Source organism: Oryctolagus cuniculus, chromosome 6 (genome assembly GCF_051225735.1).
Source record: "Oryctolagus cuniculus isolate XC-2025 breed Fujian yellow rabbit chromosome 6, ASM5122573v1, whole genome shotgun sequence".
In the NCBI taxonomy this organism is placed as follows: domain Eukaryota; kingdom Metazoa; phylum Chordata; class Mammalia; order Lagomorpha; family Leporidae; genus Oryctolagus; species Oryctolagus cuniculus.
Window position 1 is genome coordinate 26,365,736 of NC_142872.1, and position 20,706 is coordinate 26,386,441.

The 20,706-nt window shown below is 46.6% G+C and overlaps 1 protein-coding gene across 2 annotated transcripts in view; it reads right to left on the reverse strand.

Moving 5' to 3' along the window:
• The window catches only part of SPOCK1 (SPARC (osteonectin), cwcv and kazal like domains proteoglycan 1), a 487,158-nt gene that overhangs the window by 254,668 nt on the left and 211,784 nt on the right, over nt 1–20,706 (reverse strand). For both annotated transcript variants that reach the window (XM_089335895.1, XM_002710225.6), the window contains exon 3: nt 10,296–10,341. In XM_089335895.1, coding sequence (XP_089192021.1) covers nt 10,296–10,341 — 46 coding nt within the window. The remainder of the gene's footprint in view (nt 1–10,295; nt 10,342–20,706) is intronic.

Sequence of the window (20,706 nt, forward strand, 5' to 3'; positions counted from 1 at the left end):
AATGCCATGCTTTCTGCATTTCAGATAAGGAAACCAAGGCTCAGAGAAGTGAAGTGTGTGCCTAGGTACGCACAGCTGTGAAAGGGAAGAACTGGGAGTTGAACCCAATCCTGGAGATCGCACAGCTCAGGGCCCTTCTCATCACACGTGGTGACCGGGGAGCGCGAACACCTCGCAGGTGTCCAGCATCGACTGCTGCAACACAACGGAGGACCCTAGCAGCACCATGTGTCCATCGCAGGAGGGCACGTGTGGCGATTTGGGCAGATTTTCTCTAATCAGCGTTCTCCTCACCGTGGACACACTAGAATCCACTGGACACGCTCAAATAAGGGAAACTGAAACAGCAATCTTCAACAATTTTAAAATTCAGCTGACATTTTTTTCCTATTGAGACTTTTCTCAAACTAAGGCTGGTTCATCAGGACTCAACACACAATACAACGAAGTCAGGGGTGATTGTTCTGGCAGGCAGAAGAGCAGGAAAGGTGTTTTGTTTTTTTTGTTTTTTTTTTTTTTTTTTTTTTTTTCCTTTTTATAAAACACACACCACATTTGAAGAGTCTGGGGAAAGGTAATAAACACATCTTCACAATGGAGCTGATTGTGCTGAAATGACCTTAGACTCAGGAACCAGGAAGCCACCTGGGCCATCACTGCAGGGGGCACGCTGCTGCCCTTCCTGACTCTGCTACTTCATCCGAAGGCAGGAACCCCAACTCGGAATGGCTTTGCTTCCTGGTTCTAGGGGTACAGGCCCTGGGAGCCTTTCCCAGAAGCCCCCACAAACACTCATACGGCTGCCCACGTCCTGTGAGAGGAAACAGAATGACATAGAGGGACCCCAGAGCTCATCAGGCCAGAAAGGAAGGGAGGGTCGCCAGGAGACAGCACCCACCACTCCTCGGCCCTTTGCAAGCAGAATCACTTTTGGTCTGCACAAATGTCCTACAAAACGTTAGCCCCAGTGGACACAGGGAATCACAAAGGCTGTGTTAGATTATTTAAACGGATGCAGTGAGCTAGTGGGAGAGGCCTGACGGGGACCCGAGCTCTTCAAACCCCTGGCTTGTCCTCCCCACTGGGCGGTGTTCCATGAGATTCTATGCAAAAGAAAACATCTCCCAGTTTGGTCTTTTTGACGTTTCATTCTGGGCCTCCCCCCCACACCTGATGGTGAAAAGGCCCATTTAATTCCACTGCGCTTCCTGCAGTTATATTCACACTTCATTGGTTAAACTGCAACCTCTGGAGTCATGTTTCAAATTTCTCATTTTTCTTCCTTCACGAGAAAACAGAAAACCATGCTGCCTGAAATGAACAATCATAGGTGGCAAGGGTCCCAGGTCCAGCTCTCTATTTTAGAAATGGGCAAACTGAAGTCAAGACAGCCTTTGGGATTTGCCCCAAGTTGCCCATTTTAACAGTGGCAGAGCCGTGTCCCACCCTGTGTAGGCCGGGGGCCCAACGGAAGAATCAGTGTGGTCAGAAATGCTAAGAAAAAGGAGCCCCAGCAAGAAAAGAGGCGGAGGCAAAACACACTTCAGTGAGGGAACACAATGGTTACACTGCCTGTGTTCTGTTCTCAGAATAAGAACCTTACAGGGTAAATGAATCAGCTAGGTCGATAACTATGAAAACAGAAAAGCTCAGAAAATATTAAGGATAATAAACACGTAAAGCAGATAATTAAACTCTATTGTAAAACATGTAACTGCACACATGCACATAAACCCTCAAAGTCTACGAAACTGGACAGAGAAGCAAATTAATGATACAGTTACTCTGAGAGCAAATAAAATGGAAAAGACCAAGAAGGGACCCATAGGATTTCAATCTTATATCTGATGTTTCTTTCTTTAAAATAAGCAAGCAGGCAAAGGCAGCCCAAGATGAAAGAGAAAACTTTTAACTTGATCTAACTTCAAAGCAGAGAGACAGAGTTAAAGCAGGGGTGTGCCGACATTTCAGTTAATAGTTTTCTGTTTCTTCCCCAGCAGAATTGAGCTGCAATGTTTAAAAAAATCAGCACTCCCTCATTTTTAAAAATGCTACCTATTGCCAGCACCGCGGCTCACTAGGCTAATCCTCTGTCTTGTGGTGCCAGCACACCGGGTTCTAGTCCCGGTTGGGGCGCCGGATTCTGTCCCGGTTGCTCCTCTTCCAGTCCAGCTCTCTGCTGTGGCCAGAGAGTGCAGTGGAGGACGGCCCAAGTGCTTGGGCCCTGCACCCCATGGGAGACCAGGATAAGTACTGGCTCCTGCCATCGGATCAGCACGGTGCGCCGGTCGCAGCGCACTGGCCACGGCGGCCATTGGAGGGTGAACCAACGGCAAAGGAAGACCTTTCTCTCTGTCTCTCTCTCTCTTACTGTCCACTCTGCCTGTCAAAAAAAAAATGCTACCTATTTTACAGACACAAACAAGAAACAGAAACAGCGAGGGCAGTGGGGAGAGACCGATTTCACTGGGCAGGAGGCTGGCTAATATGAGGAAGGGGAGTTACTACCTCGCATAAAGCACGTGACTAAATCACATGGAAAAGACAGAGAGGGGGAAACCAAGCACAGGAACCAGGAGAGAAGCAGGAGAAAATGATTAAGATGCTTCCCACAGACCAGGCTGGCTGCCTGTGAACAGCAGCAGCTCCGGGGATCAGCTAAGGTGAAGAGAGCCTTGCAAAACTGGAAACCGCGCAAGGCCGTCTGAATGCAAAGCAGGGGCTCTTTTTGGGGTGAGGTTAAATTCCACTTCAAGAGGAAAGCTATAGGGACTTAAGGTCTCTACTAAGCTAATCATGTAAAATTTCACAGTAATCCTCCTTCTAACGCACAATTTTAGAAGCGAGGATCTTGACTCCCCAGGCACCCTTTCAGACAGGCAACAGAGAGCCGCTTCAGTAACCCACCGGGCGGGGGTTCCGCAAACACAGCTCCACGGGGAGAGCTCTGTCCCCTTGAGTCTGAGAATCTTCACCTCGAAGCAGCTCCAGGCTCTGGCCTGGATTTGAGCTTGTCAGGATCTCGGTCTAATAGGCTGCAGGTCAAAGGGCACGGTTTTTCTTCTCTTCAGGTCAGCAGCAAGGGTAAACGGGGCCCTTGATTTGGCGAGCTTTCTTTCTGTCTGGAGACCAATTTCCACGAGTTGATATTCTGCTCTCAGGCTCACGGGCATCACCCGAGGTTTAGCTACAGCCAAGCTACTCGGGAAGGATGGTGGGATTTACTCCAGGGGCTGCTCACTTGACCTAAAACATTCACTGCCTACTTGTCTTGGAAGACAAAAAGCCCCATGCGTTAACTCCTCAGCCACTTCTCCTAAAACGCCTTGTCTCATCCCGTGGCGTCTCAGGGCCAACACATGGATGGTTCTTTCCCTGAGCAGACAGTGGCCACAGCAGAGAACCTAAGTTAATCAAGCTCCATCACTCGGAGACACCTTCACACAACCAGGAATGAAAGGAGTGGAGCAGTTATAAACACAAATTACCTTCCCTACCACCCCTCTCCAAGGCACTCCCTAAAAATGCCTCTCATTCAGCAAAACTATTGTGAATAAACTTCCATTTTTTTCAAGGACTACTTGGAAAGTTTTGAAGCAACTTGTCAGAATTCACTTGGCTTCCCATTCATCCCGCAATCTGGAATCGTAAAGCACACATTTTATTTTTTTAGAAGGGTACCATAGTTCAGTAACTTAATAAATGTGTTAATAAATAAACTTATTAAATAATGAATTTCACCTCTAGGCCTGTTGACTAGTGCTCCCCCTCAGGCCACCTCACTACAGGGGACAGTGTGTCTCTGTGACAACACCTTTATTAGGGCCTTGGAGGTGCCTTGTCAGCAAAAGTGGGCTGAGTAGCACCAGGGAGCCTGCTCAAGCCAAAGGTGCAGACTGAGACTGAGTGGTGACGCCTGAAAGTTCCTGGACTAACACTGAGCCGTGTCAGTGGTATAAACCCCTGCATCTTGTGAATGTCCCAGTTACGCAGATCAAGCCTCACTCCACCAACACCACAGGCCCTCCCCATCCCTCTGTACTTACGACTCCGCACCTGTGCAGGACCCTGACGGAAGGTCTTAGGATTGACAACTGGTGGTGTCCCATAAAGAGATGTCTCCCACGCTACCCCTATTAGCCAGGACAGGGGGGTTAAGTGTCATTGACTTGGTAACTAGGGAATAAATCAATGTATCATATAGCCTGAACCTCTTGGGACCCACTGAGGGGGCCTGCAGTGACCCCCAACAGTGACCTGCCTGCTATAAATGGACCAGGGCCAACCCAGTCCTAAGAACTCCAGAACACCACAGCGCTGAGGGCCACCAGGTGGGGACTAAGGAGTGGGAAGAGAGGGGGCTGCAAAGGGTCAAGTACTTGCTCAAGCAAGACCGCAGAAGCACTTACTGCATGCCAGGCATAGAGACCCCTGAATCGGCTCAATGCTGTCCTGGGCGTACTATCACTGCCATCTCCAGGTGGGAGGGCTTAGGCTCCGAGCCGTTCAACTACTTTCCCAGAATCACACAGCTAGTAACTGTCAGACTAGTTCTAAGCTCCAAACCCCAGGACTCCAGACCATACTTCACAAAGCACACTGCACAAGACACACTACTTCTCTGGCACCTGCTGTGTGGCAGAAAAACAAAAATGAAAACATGAGGTCCAAGGCCAACTTAGAAAAAGACTAGGTCCAATGGTCTCTTTTCAATTGCCAGAGAGCACGAGAGTCTCCCAGAGTTGTGGGTGTCCCACACCTATGTGACAGGGCCTGCCGTCTCAGGGAGGACCTTGCTGGGCCAGCTTCCACACTGAGAAGCACTGAACGTCTTGTGCAGTGCCAGGCTTGCCAGGGGCCAGCTGAGGGAAGCAGCTGACAGGACAATGCAGAAGCCACGGAAACCTCGGGCATCGCCCCCAGCACTCCAGCCTCCAGCAGCCCCGTTACAGAGGCCCGTCCTGCAGCCTCCACCTCACCCCACCGGCAGCACAGGACACCCACCCGCGCCTGTCTGTGGCTGTCTCCAACAGCACGGCCTGCCCACCTCTCTCGGCACGGGGTCCTCCTTTGCCAGCTTCACAGAGGACAGTTCTCACCTGCGTTAGGAATTCTTCCCGTCAGCCCTGAGCCCCTGTCTGTCTCTTCTGTGAGATTTGACATCAAATCATGACAAGCAAAAAGGAGCTATGACTTCACCCTAATCTCAGAATTCTTAGAAAAGCCCGAAGTTGATGTTTATTATATTCTTCCAGCAGACGCACGGGCGAATCCCTTAAAGAGAACAAGCGAGGCCCATCACTGGTGAGCACCAGGCGTGGCAGTGTCTTCTAACCGCCGCGCAGGCAATTCTGTGCCCACCACACAATTGCTGCTGTTCGGCATCCAGTAAATGTGTTTAAGCACAGAGAGCAGTTACAGCCCATCAACTGTTTCCTGAATACTTTTTCTTTAAAAAAATTATTTAAAAGCCAGAGTTAGGGAGAGAGACAGACAGACAGACACAAAGAAATGGAGACTTAAGAAGAGATGGAGAGACCTTCCATCTGGTGGTTCCCTCCCTAAATGGCTGCTGTGGTGGGGGCTTAGCCAGGTTGAAGCCAGAAGCCAGTAGCCAGAAGCCTCATCCAGGTCTCTCCTATGAGCCATCTTATACTGCTTTCCTGGGCACATCAGCAGGGAGCAGGATCAGAAGTGGAGCAGCCAGTACACAAACTGGTACTCACATGGGATGCTGGTGTAGCAGGCAGCTTAACCCACTGTGCCACAAGGCCAGCCCCATGAATATTTCAAGTCTCCTAACTATTCACACCAACAGTTTGGGGCAATCAGAATCTTCATGGACATTTCAGAGGTCAAGCTAGAGACAGACTGCTAAGTCTAATTGCCTGTGACAGAGCCCGAGGCTACAAGACAATGAGTGGTGTCATGGAGAAGCCACACAAGAATCCCATGAAGTCACATTCAGCAAGTACAGCTCATGTTCACAGCTGGTAAGTCACCAAATTGAATCCTCCAAGACACTGCCCTGTCAGCCCTGGCTCTCCATTGCTAAGAAAACAAAGTTCAAACACGAGGGCTTGCTATGAATTATCCTTAACAACTTGCCTCAAATCACCTGACTACACTACTGAACTCAGGCCCCTAGACCAGGGGTGGGGAACATCCAAACAGTTAGTCTGACCCTGCCAAGGTAATGGCAAGCAGTAACTCCAGAGCAGGTTAATTTGTAAGTTGCTAATCTTGTATGGTCCATGAACTGTGTCATAAATATCCAAGTGGCACTGGCACAAAGATTCCCAGGCCTGCAGAGTGCCTAGGATGCAGATGCTACAGCCCATCAGGTCCTCATCTCCCTGTCTCCCTCCCTCAGCTCAACGTTGCCTTGCCCTGCTTTTATGATTGCAAATCAAGCACTTGCTAAAATTAACTGCCCGCACTGAAGGAATGATTTAGGCAGCCCTGCAAGATCCCTGAACACAAAACTCATCTGGTCCTTTATTTCCCAGGTAGACACCATCTTGGTGTTGTCTTGGGGGCTTTCTTCTCCAGGAACCTCAATCCCTAAAGGACAGGCAACTACCACCTGTACATCTCCCCTGGACTGACTGCAGCCCACTTCACCATCATCAAAATTCCCTAAGAACAGGGCATCACCAACCAGTCCGAGGAAGGCCACGAGCCCTGCAGCCCAATCAGGGACTGGACACGAGCTGGCCCTGCACTTCTCAACCCAACTTCAACCTTTAAGAACCTTGAGCCCTAGCGCCTCAGAAGCCCATCTACTGAGAACAGCTGCCCGGCTCCTTGCTGTGCCCTTTGCAGTAAGCCCTCCTTTCTTCCTCCGCCACGGCGCCCTAACTGGCTTGCTGCATTTTAGGCGAGCAGACCCATGTTGTTGTTCTACAGCATGTCCTCCAGCCAGTTTTGGGGGTGTCCTGCAACACTGTGTCAGAAACCCCCACCCTCAGCCTTCCCTCGCATCCTCTTCCCCAACGATGCATGCTCACCCCATGCCAGCCCATATGCCATCTACGAATCTTTGAAAATGCTTTTCCACACGTTCTATTTCTCGCAACTCAAAGTTTCCCTCAAGAACAATGCCACCTTAACTACGTTTGATTCTTTTTCAGCTTAGGATGGAAAATGACTTCTCTCTGCTGCTGACAACTTCCAATGGGGTTCGGCAAGGCCCCTATTTCCTGGAAGATGAAGTGCTCTGCATCCTGCACGCCTGCGGTTTATATTTCACCAAGTGGTGTCAGCGCTGCTGTAGTAACCTCCCATTTTTATTGAGCAGCACACAATGTAATTGATGACAACTGCTGGGGCTGATATTTTAAGTGAAGGCTCTTTTCAGCAATGCTGGCTTGCTCCACTGCCCTGTATATAAATGGCCAACAGTGGATATGCCTGAGCTACAAATCGGGGCTACTCTGCCAAGGTCCTCAATTACACCCCATAAAGTCATGAGGTTTTCTGGGAGGATCCAGCCGAGCAGACACACTTGTCAAGCAGGGTGGGGACCTGCTGGGCAGATGTGACATCACTCCTGGGAGAGGGAAATCCTTGTTTGGACTTTTTTGGGTAAGTAGCTGTAAATACCACACTGATTCTGGAGCTTAACTCTTCTGTTAACCCCTGAACCAAGGGAAGTAAGCATGTACAGCCCAAGTGGGGAGCCACGCCCCCTTCACATGTTCCCTTCCCCAATGTGCATCAGTAAAGCCAGAAACGACTCCCTTGCGAAGCTTTTGTATCTGTTTGCAAGCTTTGTGGAAGAGAAAACGTGATGGTTATTTAGTTAACATCTGATCCTTGTGGGATGAAAGCCTATTTCTGGTTCTTGGCTCAGCACAATCAGCTCACTGCTACTATCATTCAAATCGCTTCACAAGCAGAAGCCAAAGAGCTCATTTATCAGGCCCAAGAGACAGGGAATTTGGTGCTCTGCTCCTGAGTGTTCTTCGTATCTTAGGTTTTAGCCTTCAAAAACAAAGTTTTGAAGATGCTGATCATTTTTATTCAGAAAAAAATTTTTCTAAGTGAAATGACAAATACCTTCCAGTACTTTAGTGTGAATAATCGGGATGATTCAGTCCTCATTTGAACTCTGAAGGAATACGGCCCTCGCAGGCTGCTCAGAAACCTAGGAAGATACTTTAAAAAGTTAATGGAAAAGTGAAATTAGAAGATAAATTTATCGGGGGCGGTGCAGTGGAACAGCAGGCTAATCCATTGCTTGCGGCACCAGCTTCCCATATCAGAGCACCAGTTTGAGTCTCAGCTATTGCACTTCCGATCCAGCTCCTTGCTAATGTGCCCGAGAAGGCAGCGGAAGATGGCCTGAGTACTTGGGCCCCTGCACCTATGTGTAAGACCAGGATGGAGTTCCAGGCTGCTGGCCCACACCTCACTGTTGCAGCCATTCCCAAATGGTGAACCAGTGGATGGAAAATCTCTCTGCCTCTTCCTTATGCTGTATTGGTATGCCTTTCAAATAAATAAAATAAGTGTTAACACAAAGGTAAGTTTATTTTGGTGTAAACTTTTTAAAGTCCAAGTGTATGGCAGACCTTTAGCAGGTTCACAGAAATGCATATTATGAAAAAAACATGCACTGATTTAAAAAAATTTTTACACTAACATACATTTATCTTTCAATTTTCCACAAACCTTTTAAAATATCTAGGAAAGCTTTTCCAGACACCCTGCACCTTACACACAGCCCTGACCCAGAGATCCACATGCTACCTGTGTGCATCTGCACCACACCCACTAACACACCCCACTGCAACTGTGGACTGGCTTCTCTCTCTGCTTCCCTCTATCAGTGGCCGCACAGTGAGCACCACAGCTCTCTGGGTGGCTCCCCAGCACCTGGCTTGGTGCTTGTACCTGCACTGGAAGCTCAGTTAATGACTGAGAGTTAGTGAACAGATGCACACACCTATAAGGAAAATGTTTCATTACTTCAAGACATGAGCTAAATATACGTGGACATTTTCTTTAGATTTTTTTTTTTTTAATTTGAGAGGCAAAGAGACACAGAGAAACAGGAAGACAGAGTTCTTCTAGCTGCCGGTTCACTCCCTAGGACTAGACTGGGCCAAAGCGTGGAGGTGGGGCCCAAAACAGGTCTCCCATTTGGGTGGTAGGAAACCAACTACCTGAGCCATCACCACTGCCTCCCGGATTCTGCATTAGCAGAGGCTCAGGTCAGAAACTGGAGGTAGGTATTCAACCCAGGTCTGTCAATGTGAGATGCAAGTGGCCTAACCCATGTCTTGACCACTAAGACAAACACCAGCTCCTGTATGTAGAGATTTTAACACCAATTCTACTCATAAGAAAACCAGAGCAGAGAATAAAAGCCCCATTGAGGGTCAAAGCCGAGGGCTGTTGCGGGGGGGGGGGGGGGACATGTCAATCAATGCCTCCCTCTGAGATGACCATCCCAAGCACGTGGAACACTCAAGCTACAGAACTGAGGCTGACTCTCAGAAGCCTGAACCCTTCGAGAGGTGACAGTGAGACGTGTTCCCGGAGTTCCAGCCTTTCATGCACACGTGCCCTTGAAGTGCAGGCTACCTACTGCCCGCCCCGTTCCAGGCTCCAAGAGCAGCCACAGGTGGGACGGCGGGGCAGGGTGGTCCTTCACAGCAGGTCTGCATTGCACCTTCAGGAACCCCCAGGAGGACAGTGCGAGTGACTTACAGAGGCCACACGGGCGCTGGTTCTCCGCCTGCAGGACCGGGGCTGGGGCAGAACCCCCGAGGACCAGGTGAAGCCCAGGTGATCAGCAAACCCACTCAGAAACAAGCTTCTTAAAACCATGAAGAAGTCATTTAATAAATTAAATGCCGGCACCCTTACACGTCCTGGGACTGACCTTTTTGAGAAACAAAGTTCCATTTTGATGACTGATGTGAAGTGGGAAGCATCCCCAGGCCTGGCTCGTTCCACGGCTTCAGCACTGAATTCAGCCCCACCACTCACCAAGGGTCACTCTGACAACCATTTGACTATTTGCTATTTTCTTAAAGAAAGGCAGTCATTGACTTGTAGTGGTCAGTTCAATTTCAGAGAAGTATTTACCCCTGTCCTGTACATAGTCTCAGACAAATAACCAGCATTGACAAAATAATTTCCACCATCCCACCAATTTTGTCCCCAAAGTCAATCAAACAAGACCTCCAGCTGGCCTTGGTGGGAACATTAACTCCACATACAAGGAAGCAAAGCTGGACAGCATTTCCCACGGACTATACAGCAAGAAACACTGCATCTTTTACCTTGGTCAAAGGGCTTGTTGGGATTCCAGTTTCTGAAATAATCATCCTAGATAAGGAAAAAACAGAAAACAAAAGTCAGGTATCAGGAGGCTTCTCAGATAACTGCACACAAAACATGTCTTTCTTCCCACTCCCAAAACACAAAAGAAAACACTAACAGCTTAGAAATCCTTCCCCAACAGGCATTAACATGCAATCAGAAATTCCAATTTGTTTTTCAGATGCTTGCCTTCCAAAAGGCTGGAAACAGTAAAAACACGTCTGCCCAATATGGAAACAGCATTGCTCTTCCTGCTTTCATGTACAAAACCAGACACCTGGTACGTGCAAGATGCATTTGCTATCAGCTACACTGCAGAGGAAGCTGGCCACTCTCACTCATGATTAAACCTCTGTGTTTTGTAACAGCTGATAATTCAACTGTCAACATTTCTTTTTCATGGAGATATGTATCTTGTGGTGTACAGTTCCAGTTTCCCAACATGCACAAAACTATAAACAGGAGGCCATTCAGATGTTAGAAGGAACCACAGGCATACATTAAGCCCAATACCATGTGTTCTGAGCACGAGAATCTGGGAAAACAAAAGTGGGCCAATCTGTTCTTGTCATCACCGCGTCTTTCACGCGGGCAGCTTGCATCGATTTATACTCTGAGGCTAGACTCTTCATGACTTTAAAACTGTAAGAGGCTAGGTCATAGTTATGTTAACCTCTTCCCTTTCCTTCCAAAAACTCCATCACTCTTTGTATGTTACTCCTTGGCACACTCCAGACCCACTGTTGCCTGGCTTGCCCACAGAGAAAGCAAAAAACTGCTCAGTTTGCAAGTTGAAGAAGTTTAATCCTGCACACCATCCCCATACCATCTTGAGGGTATTTGCTTCTTTGTAGTGAATACTCAGTTTATTTGCCTTGTTTCTTTGCAGCAGGTACTCCGGGTGCTGCAGATGGTTTAAAAAAGCTGTCCAAAAGGAACCTTCAATTTCTCTTCTGAAGAAGTTAATTTACATCCAAGTGCACAATTAGTTTAAATTATTGTCCATGGTATCTCCTGCTATAGTTTATCTCCGACACAATCTCCTGTGAATTTTATCAGCCTCTCCGTTGTTCAATTACCTGGCTTTATTAGATCCTTGTTGAGTTCACCTAAACCCTTAAATAGATTTTAGGAAATAGGATTTAGAGCAAAATCAGAACATATTGCCTCTTGGCCAGTGATTCCATTCTCCAGAGCATGAATAAACATGAACAGGTCCCTCTGGATCCTGGAGATTCAGCATTAAAATATTTTTAATTCCAAGGAATTGGGCCATTTTGCTCTAGCTTACATTTTACCAGATAACTGCCCTTCTCACCCACCTCACTAGGAAGTCTGAGATTTACAGCATGAAATATCCCTGACAAAGTTCAAAACAATCGCCCTGCCATACCTCTCTCCACTTATTATTTTAAATAACAATTCTAATCTCTTGGAATTGTGCTGGTTGAAACTTGGTAGTCAACGTTAAGCAGTTTTTAAGTGACAACTTGGAAAGTGGGTAGGAAACTTAGCACCTGAGCTCTTAGCTCAATGGCCAATGCAGTATTGACCTTGGACAATGTCTTTACCAACAGATTGCACTATTCACAGGGGCAAAAGAAGTGAGAAGCTGTGGTGAACGCATCTGACCAGTGGAGGGAAAAAGTCACAAACCATTCATGCTGCCCACTGTGCTCCTTTCCCATGCAGACGACAGAGTCGTGTCCAATGGCAAGGCAGCATTTTGTGAAATATTTTCCACTAAAACATGCTGTGCTAATACACAGAAGCCCTTGGAAGCTATGGATGAGTGTCTGACAGGGAAGGGCTGGAGCCAGAGACAGGTTCCTCTGCTTTAATTTCACGTCACATTCCCTTTGATGTCAAAGAGAGGTTTCAGGAAGTCTCAAGAACTGCATATTCCCTAATAACTGCAACATACTTTATATCCTGGATAGAAATTGAAGCATTCTTCTGGACCTTGTCACTTTCCCAGGTTAACTATAATTGCCATTTTTACATATTCCTTGGGGGGAGGAATCACAGTTTCAAACATAAAGCCCCTAAAAGCATATCTCCAAATTTGAATATTTAAAGCCCATTGCAATTGTAATAATACTGCCTAATTAATGCCAAAATGTGAAAGTACACCTTGAGTGAAACTCATTATGCACCTAGCGTCCTTCAAACAGCCACTTGCCCACAAGGCCAAGCTGTGAAGGAAAATCATCCTCTGGATCTGATCATCTTCTTCCTCAGCCAAGTGGAATGCCAAAGCAAAACCAATGAGCCAGGAGATAATAAAACCTTCAGGGACAGATGTCATGGTACTCCAAGTTAAGCTGACACTTGGGACACCTGTATCCCATATCAGAGTGTCTGGTTCAAGTCTCAGCTACTCTACTTCTGATCTAGCTTTTAGCCAGGGAGCATTTTGGGAGGCAACAGGTAATAGCTCAAGTACTTGGTCTGCTGTCACCCATATGGGAGAACTAGATGGAGTTTGGGTTCATGGCTTTGACCTAGTCCAGCCCTGGCAGTTGCAGGCATTTTGGGAGTAAAACAGAAGGTGGAAGCTCACTTTGCCTTTCAAATAAATACAAACAGAAATTTCTTTTTAAAACCTTGGGGGTGGGGACGTGGCACCATAACACAGTTGGTTAAGCCACTGCTTGTGATGCTACCATCCCATATGGGAGCACATGTTTGAGTCCCAGCTTTGAATATCCAATCCAACTTCCTGCTAATTCATTTGGGAACACTGAAGATGGCCCAAATACCTGTGATCATGCTATCCACGTAGGAGAACAGGATGTAATTACTGGCTCCTGGCTTCAGTGTTTCTGGACAGGGTTGGTGCAGCTATTTTGAGAGGACACCAGCAGTTGGAAGATGAATATTCTCATACTCTTTTTCTCCCTTCCTCTTTCTCTCTCCCTGTCTCTCTCTGTCCCCTCCTCACATCCTCTGTGTGTCACTCTACCTTTCAAATAAACAAACATTATAAACTTTAAAAAAAAATCCTCAGGGTGGGAGGCAGCACTATGGCATAGCAGGTAAAGCTACCACTTGCAACATGCATCCCATATGGGTGCCAGTTCTAGACATAGCTGTTCCACTTCTGATCCAGGTTCCTGCTACTGCACTTGGGGAGGCAGAGGAATATGGACCAAGTGCTTAGGCTCCTGCACCCACACAGGAGACCAAGAGGAAGCTCCTGGCTCCTGGCTTCAGGCTGGCCAAGCCATGGCCAATGCGGTCATTTAGGGAGTGAAATCAGCAGATGGAAGATCTCTGTGTCTCTCCCTTTCTCTGCAGCTCTTTTTTTCAGATAATTAAATCTTTAAAAAAAATCCTCTGATACCACCACTTTGGCTATTGCTGGAAGAGAATGCCACATCGAGGGCCACGATCATGAACACATGTGAAGTACTCGACTCATCAGAGGCCACTTAAGGGATGGCCAACGAATAGGTGGTGGACAGGCGGCCTTGCAGATACTTCTGACATCAAGGTCAGAGTATGAACAACCAGGGCACACAGAAGTACACTTCCACACATGCGCAAAGTCTTCAAAAAATGTATGGACAACGTGTGTTATGAAAAAACTAACCAAGCATTTCAAATTTTTGCACTGAAATACAATATTTTAAATCCATTTTTCTATGAATTTTTTTAAAGTTCATTGTACTGGTCAGACCCAAAAGGCTATATACTCAGTGGGTCCAAGCAGGCAGAGGCTGCAAGAATGGTGTTGTGGCATATGTGATTAATTCACTCTGTATCTAGCGGATTTGTGGTGAGAGAGCATTCAAAATCAGGTGGGAAAAAAGGCCAAAGATAAGGGCTCTTCCAGCACCTTCTCCTACATCCCTGAATCCCATCTAACAACCTGCACACTCAAAGGACACGAGGGCAGCTGTCCATGGTCCTGAACTAGCATTTTACCTTTATCAGGGCTGGTCGTTTCTCCAGGTGGTACCAGCCATGCTTTTATCATCTCTCGAAAATAAAAATGCACAGGGTATATTTTACGTTGTCCTAAAACAGCCTTAGGACTTGCTGTGTTGCTGATAGTTCCATCAGTTCCCATGCTGGGAAGTAGTCTATCTGTCCTCATACCACTCCAAAGCTATATTATGTGAAAGTGTGTTCCAACTGTGGAGACCCCATAGGGCAGCTCAGTTACCAGCAAAGTGTAGCACTTTTACAATGCTCCCTTTGACCTTCCCCCTGGTCCAATAAAGGTGTAGCCTATTAAAATTCAGACTGTGGTGAAAGGCATCCTGGATAGATCAAACCTGTCAAGTAAGGTGTATCTCTCTGCATTGGCCTCTTGACTCATAATTATTTCATGGAATGAAGTAGCTTTTTCAAAAGACTTCCAAGGACCCAAGCAAAAGTTAATTTTTAAATCATAAATCTAATAGAAAGACTCATATCTGAAAGTAGTCATTTATTAAGTTCAATAAACCCCATCAATGCAGTATACAAATTGAGGAATGGGTGGTAACTGTGTTATTACACATGCATATTTTATGGGCCACAGTGCAAAGCATGATTACGTTGGGGAAAGTGCTGTGGTATAGTGGGTAAAGCTGCTGCCTGCAACGCCAGCATCCTATATGGGCACCGGTTTGAGTCCCAGCTGCTCCACTTCCAATCCAGCTCTCTGCAATGGCTTGGAAAGCAGTATAAGATGGCCCAAGTCCTTGAGCTCCTGCAGCCGTGTGGAAGACTGGAGAAAGCTCCTGGCTCCTGGCTTTGGATTGGCTCAGCTTCAGCTGTTGCAGCCCAACTGGGGAGTGAACCAGCAGATGGAAGACTTTCTCTCTCTCTCTCTCTCTCTCTCTCTCTGCCTCTCTTTCTCTCCTTTTTTTTTAAAAAAAGCATGATTATGTTACGACTCTGAACATGGCAAGAATAATTTTGCTCTAAATAAACCAACACAAAAGCGGAAAGACTGATTCCATCTCACTGTACCATTTCATAAGTGAAAATTACCCAACTCATTTTGGAGACTGCTAAAAATCTGGAAGAAAGCAAAAATTTAAAAAGAGTCTCACACTTGAGCATGCTGACTTCCATCTGAAATCATGATATATCCAAGGACAGCAGGCAGTATCATAAAAAGTCAGCATAAAGAGCATGGTAATAAGGCAAAAAATCATTACAAATGAAGGATGAGAAAGAAGAGGATGGAACTTCAAATCGAGGACGATCACAAACTGGTTGCTGTCATGGCTCCATTAGATCCCACTATGTCCTCTACAGCTGATCCTCACAGATAAAACAGTATTTCTCCAGTTACCTAAATAGCCCTATAACATAGGATTGGATCCTGTAAAATTGTTGCCATCCAGTGGATTATGCAAAGGCATTTAATTCTTAGTATTCAACTACTTCAGAGACACATTGTTCTGAGAAGTATCTGCAGGAAAGAAAATCTGTTGAATGGATACATGTGTCTACAGCACACTATTTATTGCATATAATATATATTAAAGATATGTTCATTGATATGTAATATTAAAATGTGCAAGAAGATTCTAGTCTAGAACTCATACTCCAATGAAATCATTCAGAATGCCTAACATGAAATGATGCCAAAATATCCTGGCTGTAATCTGTTGAACAGATATTTTCATCACAGATGACCATAATCAGTTAGTCTACATTTCCAGCCCATTTTTTAATAGGGCCATGAATTTTCTTTCACTGTCTCACAGCCCAAATATGGATTATACAACTTATCTTGCATATTACCCAAGGATTTGCCTTTTAAGAGGTATCCTTCTCAGCTCCAAGATTGTCCAAGACAAGTCTAGAGAAGAGATGGAGAGGCAGACCCAGAGAAAAGTCACTCTCAAAACCCAACTCCTTGGAATGCTGATATTAGAAGATGAAGATGTGATTCAGTACGCTCCATAGAACCTACAGGTCAGACACTGAACTCACATCAGACAGATTATTTGTGCCCTATTCATATTTTACCTAAACTATTTGAACTTTTCAGTTCATCTGAAGATTAGGTGGGAAAATACAAATTACCAGCCTGTAAATAAATGGGATCCCTGCTTATCTTGACCAGGAGTGAGCACACAGATAGAACAGAAGGAAGCAAGATGAAGTGAAGGCAGGCAGCCACTTTGGGACCATCTGTGGGCTCAACTATGAATAAAACCAAAAAGGAGAAAGAAGCATTTCTCATCAAGGTCGGATGGGTTAAAGCCACGTTTGTAGATCCTAGATGGAAGTAGATGCCTCTTCATTAAGCCCACAATCTTTAGAAAGGAGTCAAGGGGCTGTAGCAAAACTGTCGTTGACACCACTGAGTAAAAACTAGTTCTGGAGCTGTTCATGCTACTTGACTGTGGAGGACAGGGAGAAGGGCTGGTGGGTGGAAGAAGTATCCCTAACATGGATAGAAGCCACCAAAAGTGAGATTTGCAAATAGTGTTGGGTAAGGATATCCCATTTGCCAGTTTTAACTTGTGTACAATGGAAAACCTTACTAATCAAGCTATTGTAAGGTACAAAACAATTCACTTATTGAGAAAGGAATTAGTTTTCAATGCAACCACCTCACCTCTGCACAGTATGTACTCTCATCTCTGGGGACCTAATGGGCTGTATCTTTGCCTCCCACCCATGCCTATTTCTCCCAATCTCAGGGTAAGAGTTCCCTCCGAGGGCCGGCGCCATGGCTCACTAGGCTAATCCTCTGCCTTGCAGCGCCGGCACACCAGATTCTAGTCCTGGTCAGGGCGCCGGATTCTGTCCCGGTTGCCCCTCTTCCAGGCCAGCTCTCTGCTGTGGCCAGGGAGTGCAGTGGAGGATGGCCCAAGTGCTTAGGCCCTGCACCCCATGGGAAACCAGGATAAGTACCTGGCTCCTGCCATCGGATCAGTGCAGTGCGCCAGCTGTGGTGGCCATTGGAGGGTGAACCAATGGCAAAAGGAAGACCTTTCTCTCTGTCTCTCTCTCTCACTGTCCACTCTGCCTGTAAAAAAAAAGTTCCCTCCAAGAATCCCATCTAAGGGGATGTAGTCTATCCAACTGGCTCAATCTAGGAAGCAACTTGAGGCCTCCTGGCGTTCTATCCACAGACATCACTTACAGAAACCCTGTACACCATGGGCATTTCCATATGCCCATATCACCACACATACATGTAGGCCTAAGTAATGCCTGATCAAGGCTACGTATTACTCACCTGCATTCTCCCTACATATCACTCAACAGCATACAATACATGTTTGCTGAATTCATCCTATAGAAGCTGTTCCCACTTTATCAGCATCTCTGTATCCCTGGGAGATTCCCATAACCATCGCTTGTGTGTGTAAGGACAGGTGGGTGTATGTTTATACACGGTCTAAATCACTTATACCCTGAATACAGCAATTCTTTGATAAATTTATCTGACATTTAGTTTAAAGTCCTGCAGGCCTTAGACAAAATGATTTAGAAAATAACCATGTTGCTCTGCTGTTTCAATAAATAACCCACCAGTAAAACACAGATAATAACTGACAATCATACTTGTACTATAACTAATGAGAAAAAATAAAGCAGCAAATGGACTGTTTATATGCATTTGATAAATTGCATCCCCTGGATATACCAACAAAAAACAAATGTGTGCAGTACCGGTTCAATGAACTCAAACAAATATTTACCACTGAGATTTAAGACTGAGAATGAAATTTACATTTTATTTGGCAACTATTTTGATGCTATGTCTACATACAGTTGAAAAGTCAAAAACCTACCTCAACTTCCTGAGTACGAAAGCATTATAAATGAGAAAAAATAAAAGAATCAAACAATAGGAAGGAACATACACATTTTTGATAAATGAATCAAAACTTCAAATTTTCATCACATTAGAAAGGTCATAGCCCCATATGTTCTGTTAAGTCACCTACCATCATTTCTTTGAAAGGGTCCCATTATTCACAAAATTCATGGCAAAGGACATGAAGTTATGGGGCAGAGAGTGTGTTCCGGTCACCTATGTCACCACTGCAGGACAGCCAGGAAAGTCATGATCTAACGTACAGATCAGCCACGTATACCATCCACCAGACTCAAACGAGTAACTGTCCAAACATCGGTCCAAAGGCTAAAATTCAACAAAGCTCCCAAGACAACATCGCAGGCCCAGAGGAACTGAACTTCGACATTTCGGCAAAGAAAGCCTTTTGGCAGCTCCAAAACAGCTTGCGGGGGCCTCACATCTGAGATGCATGGATGTAAGATCTCAGAAAATCCGTAAAATGAAAAGGACTGTCTTGCCCCCATGAGGAGGACTGCGACCACCACAGAGAGATCCCCCTTCTTGGAGACTTTTGTCTATGTTAGTTTGTCCAAGCTGGGGTGGAGCGAAGTGACTCACTGACTTGCTATTCCCCAGAGAGAAAACGTGGGTCTGTATGCTCTGCGTTCGAGTTTTCTTCTGGGGATACAAATGGCTATATGATCCACATCTGTAAGCTGGCCGGGACAAGAGTCTCCTCCCATTGATCTAACCAGGAGCAGCCGCCTCAACATCTTGGTTAGATCAGCTGGATAACTTTGCTAATGAGGTCAAGGAGATGGGTAGTTTGGAACCTGGGAAGAGACCCCTTGTCTCTGCAGGCTGTAGAGCAGGTGTAAATTCAAACTGTGGCTCTAGCACTCGCCAGCTGTGTGCCCTTGCACACCCCACCTAGCTTCTGAGTCGGCTCCTTCATCCACAGAACAAGACACCACACCCACTCTGAAGCACACTCACAGTGATAATGATGAAGTGCCTGGGAGACCCTCCAGCACACAGAATTAATACATAAAAGACACACACTTCTGTGTCCATCTCCAGAAGTTTACGGTAGGAGGATATCCCAGAAACACAGAGGCAAGCATTTAGGTTTTTGTGGAAGTAACAATATGTTTTAAATTTCAATAATGTGACGCCTTGCACAGTTGATTCTTCACAATTAGGCCCGAGTGGAGGGAGACCAGTTGCAATGGGGAAAAATAATTATGAAATGTTTAAAATGCAGGTAATTTTATTAACCTCACTATGAAGAGTAGGTTAGAATAAATACCAATGAAGTTTTTAAACTTGAGCAGGTGGCACGTTTCCGCTGAAAGGCCAGGTTCCCACTAGTCTCATCTGTGAAGAAAAAAATACACTTAACACCAGTGGGCTTTTTTTGTTTGTGTTTTTGCACTGAGAGTGGTGTGTTGAACCTCTGTAACTATTCTGTGTCATATACATATAAACAAATCTTCAATAAAGATGAACTACTTTGGGCCGGCGCCGCGGCTCAATAGGCTAATCCTCCGCCTTGCAGCGTTGGCACACCGGTTTCTAGTCCCAGTCGGGGAGCCGGATTCTGTCCCGGTTGCCCCTCTTCCAGGCCAGCTCTCTGCTGTGGCCAGGGAGTACAGTGGAGGATGGCCCAAGTGCTTGGGCCCTGCACCCCATGGGAGACCAGGATAAGTACCTGGCTCCTGCCATCGGATCAGCACGGTGCGCCGGCCATGGCAGCCATTGGAGGGTGAACCAACAGCAAAGGAAGACCTTTCTCTCTGTCTCTCTCTCACTGTCCACTCTGCCTGTCAAAAAAAAAAAAAATGAAATACCTTAATAAGGGGACTGCTGTGAACAGGCAGTATCTCTGTGTAATCCTCAACTGGCAGGCAGAAAACAGATGGAGGAAGCAAGAAAGGGTGTGTCTCCTTGGCACACCAAACAAGGCCACCACCACCCTACAGTTTGTAGCATGTAAACCTTGATTTTCCAGAAAATATAAATTGCACTGGCCTGAGGCCCAGTCTTGTCCAAGTATCAAAAATTCCAATTCACTAGGTGCTGCCAACTTTCTGCAAACACCGCCCGCCCAAAGCTGGCAGACCGCCACGGGCGCCCTGCACACACTATCACGGACAGGGAAGCACCAGCCACTTAACTACCCGCACTGCTGGGAGGTGCCGCCCACAGGGACTGGGGAAAGCCAGCGGCTCTCATCTGCTGACCACAGATTCCCAACACGCTTGCCTGACCCACGCAAGAGACGTTGACTCGGTGGCCTGGCTGGCGGCCTCTGCAGAGGGACCTGGCTGAGGTTTCCCAGGTGATTATAATGGGCAGCTCCGGGCTAAAGGCAGCCACGCACGGACTCAATCACCCCAGCGATGCAGAGCCAGAGTCAGCCAGCTGCACTGGGCAGCACCCCAGGGACAGAGCAGCAGAGCCTCCACCCAGTCCAGAGTCCCTCGGAACTGTCCCTGTCATCCACGCGCAGGGCATCCCCGTGAGACACCCAGGGCCCAGCACACGCGACTTCCATCCAGGCAAAACCCAAGTCCTCTCCACTCGCGCTCGTGGGCCCCACGCTC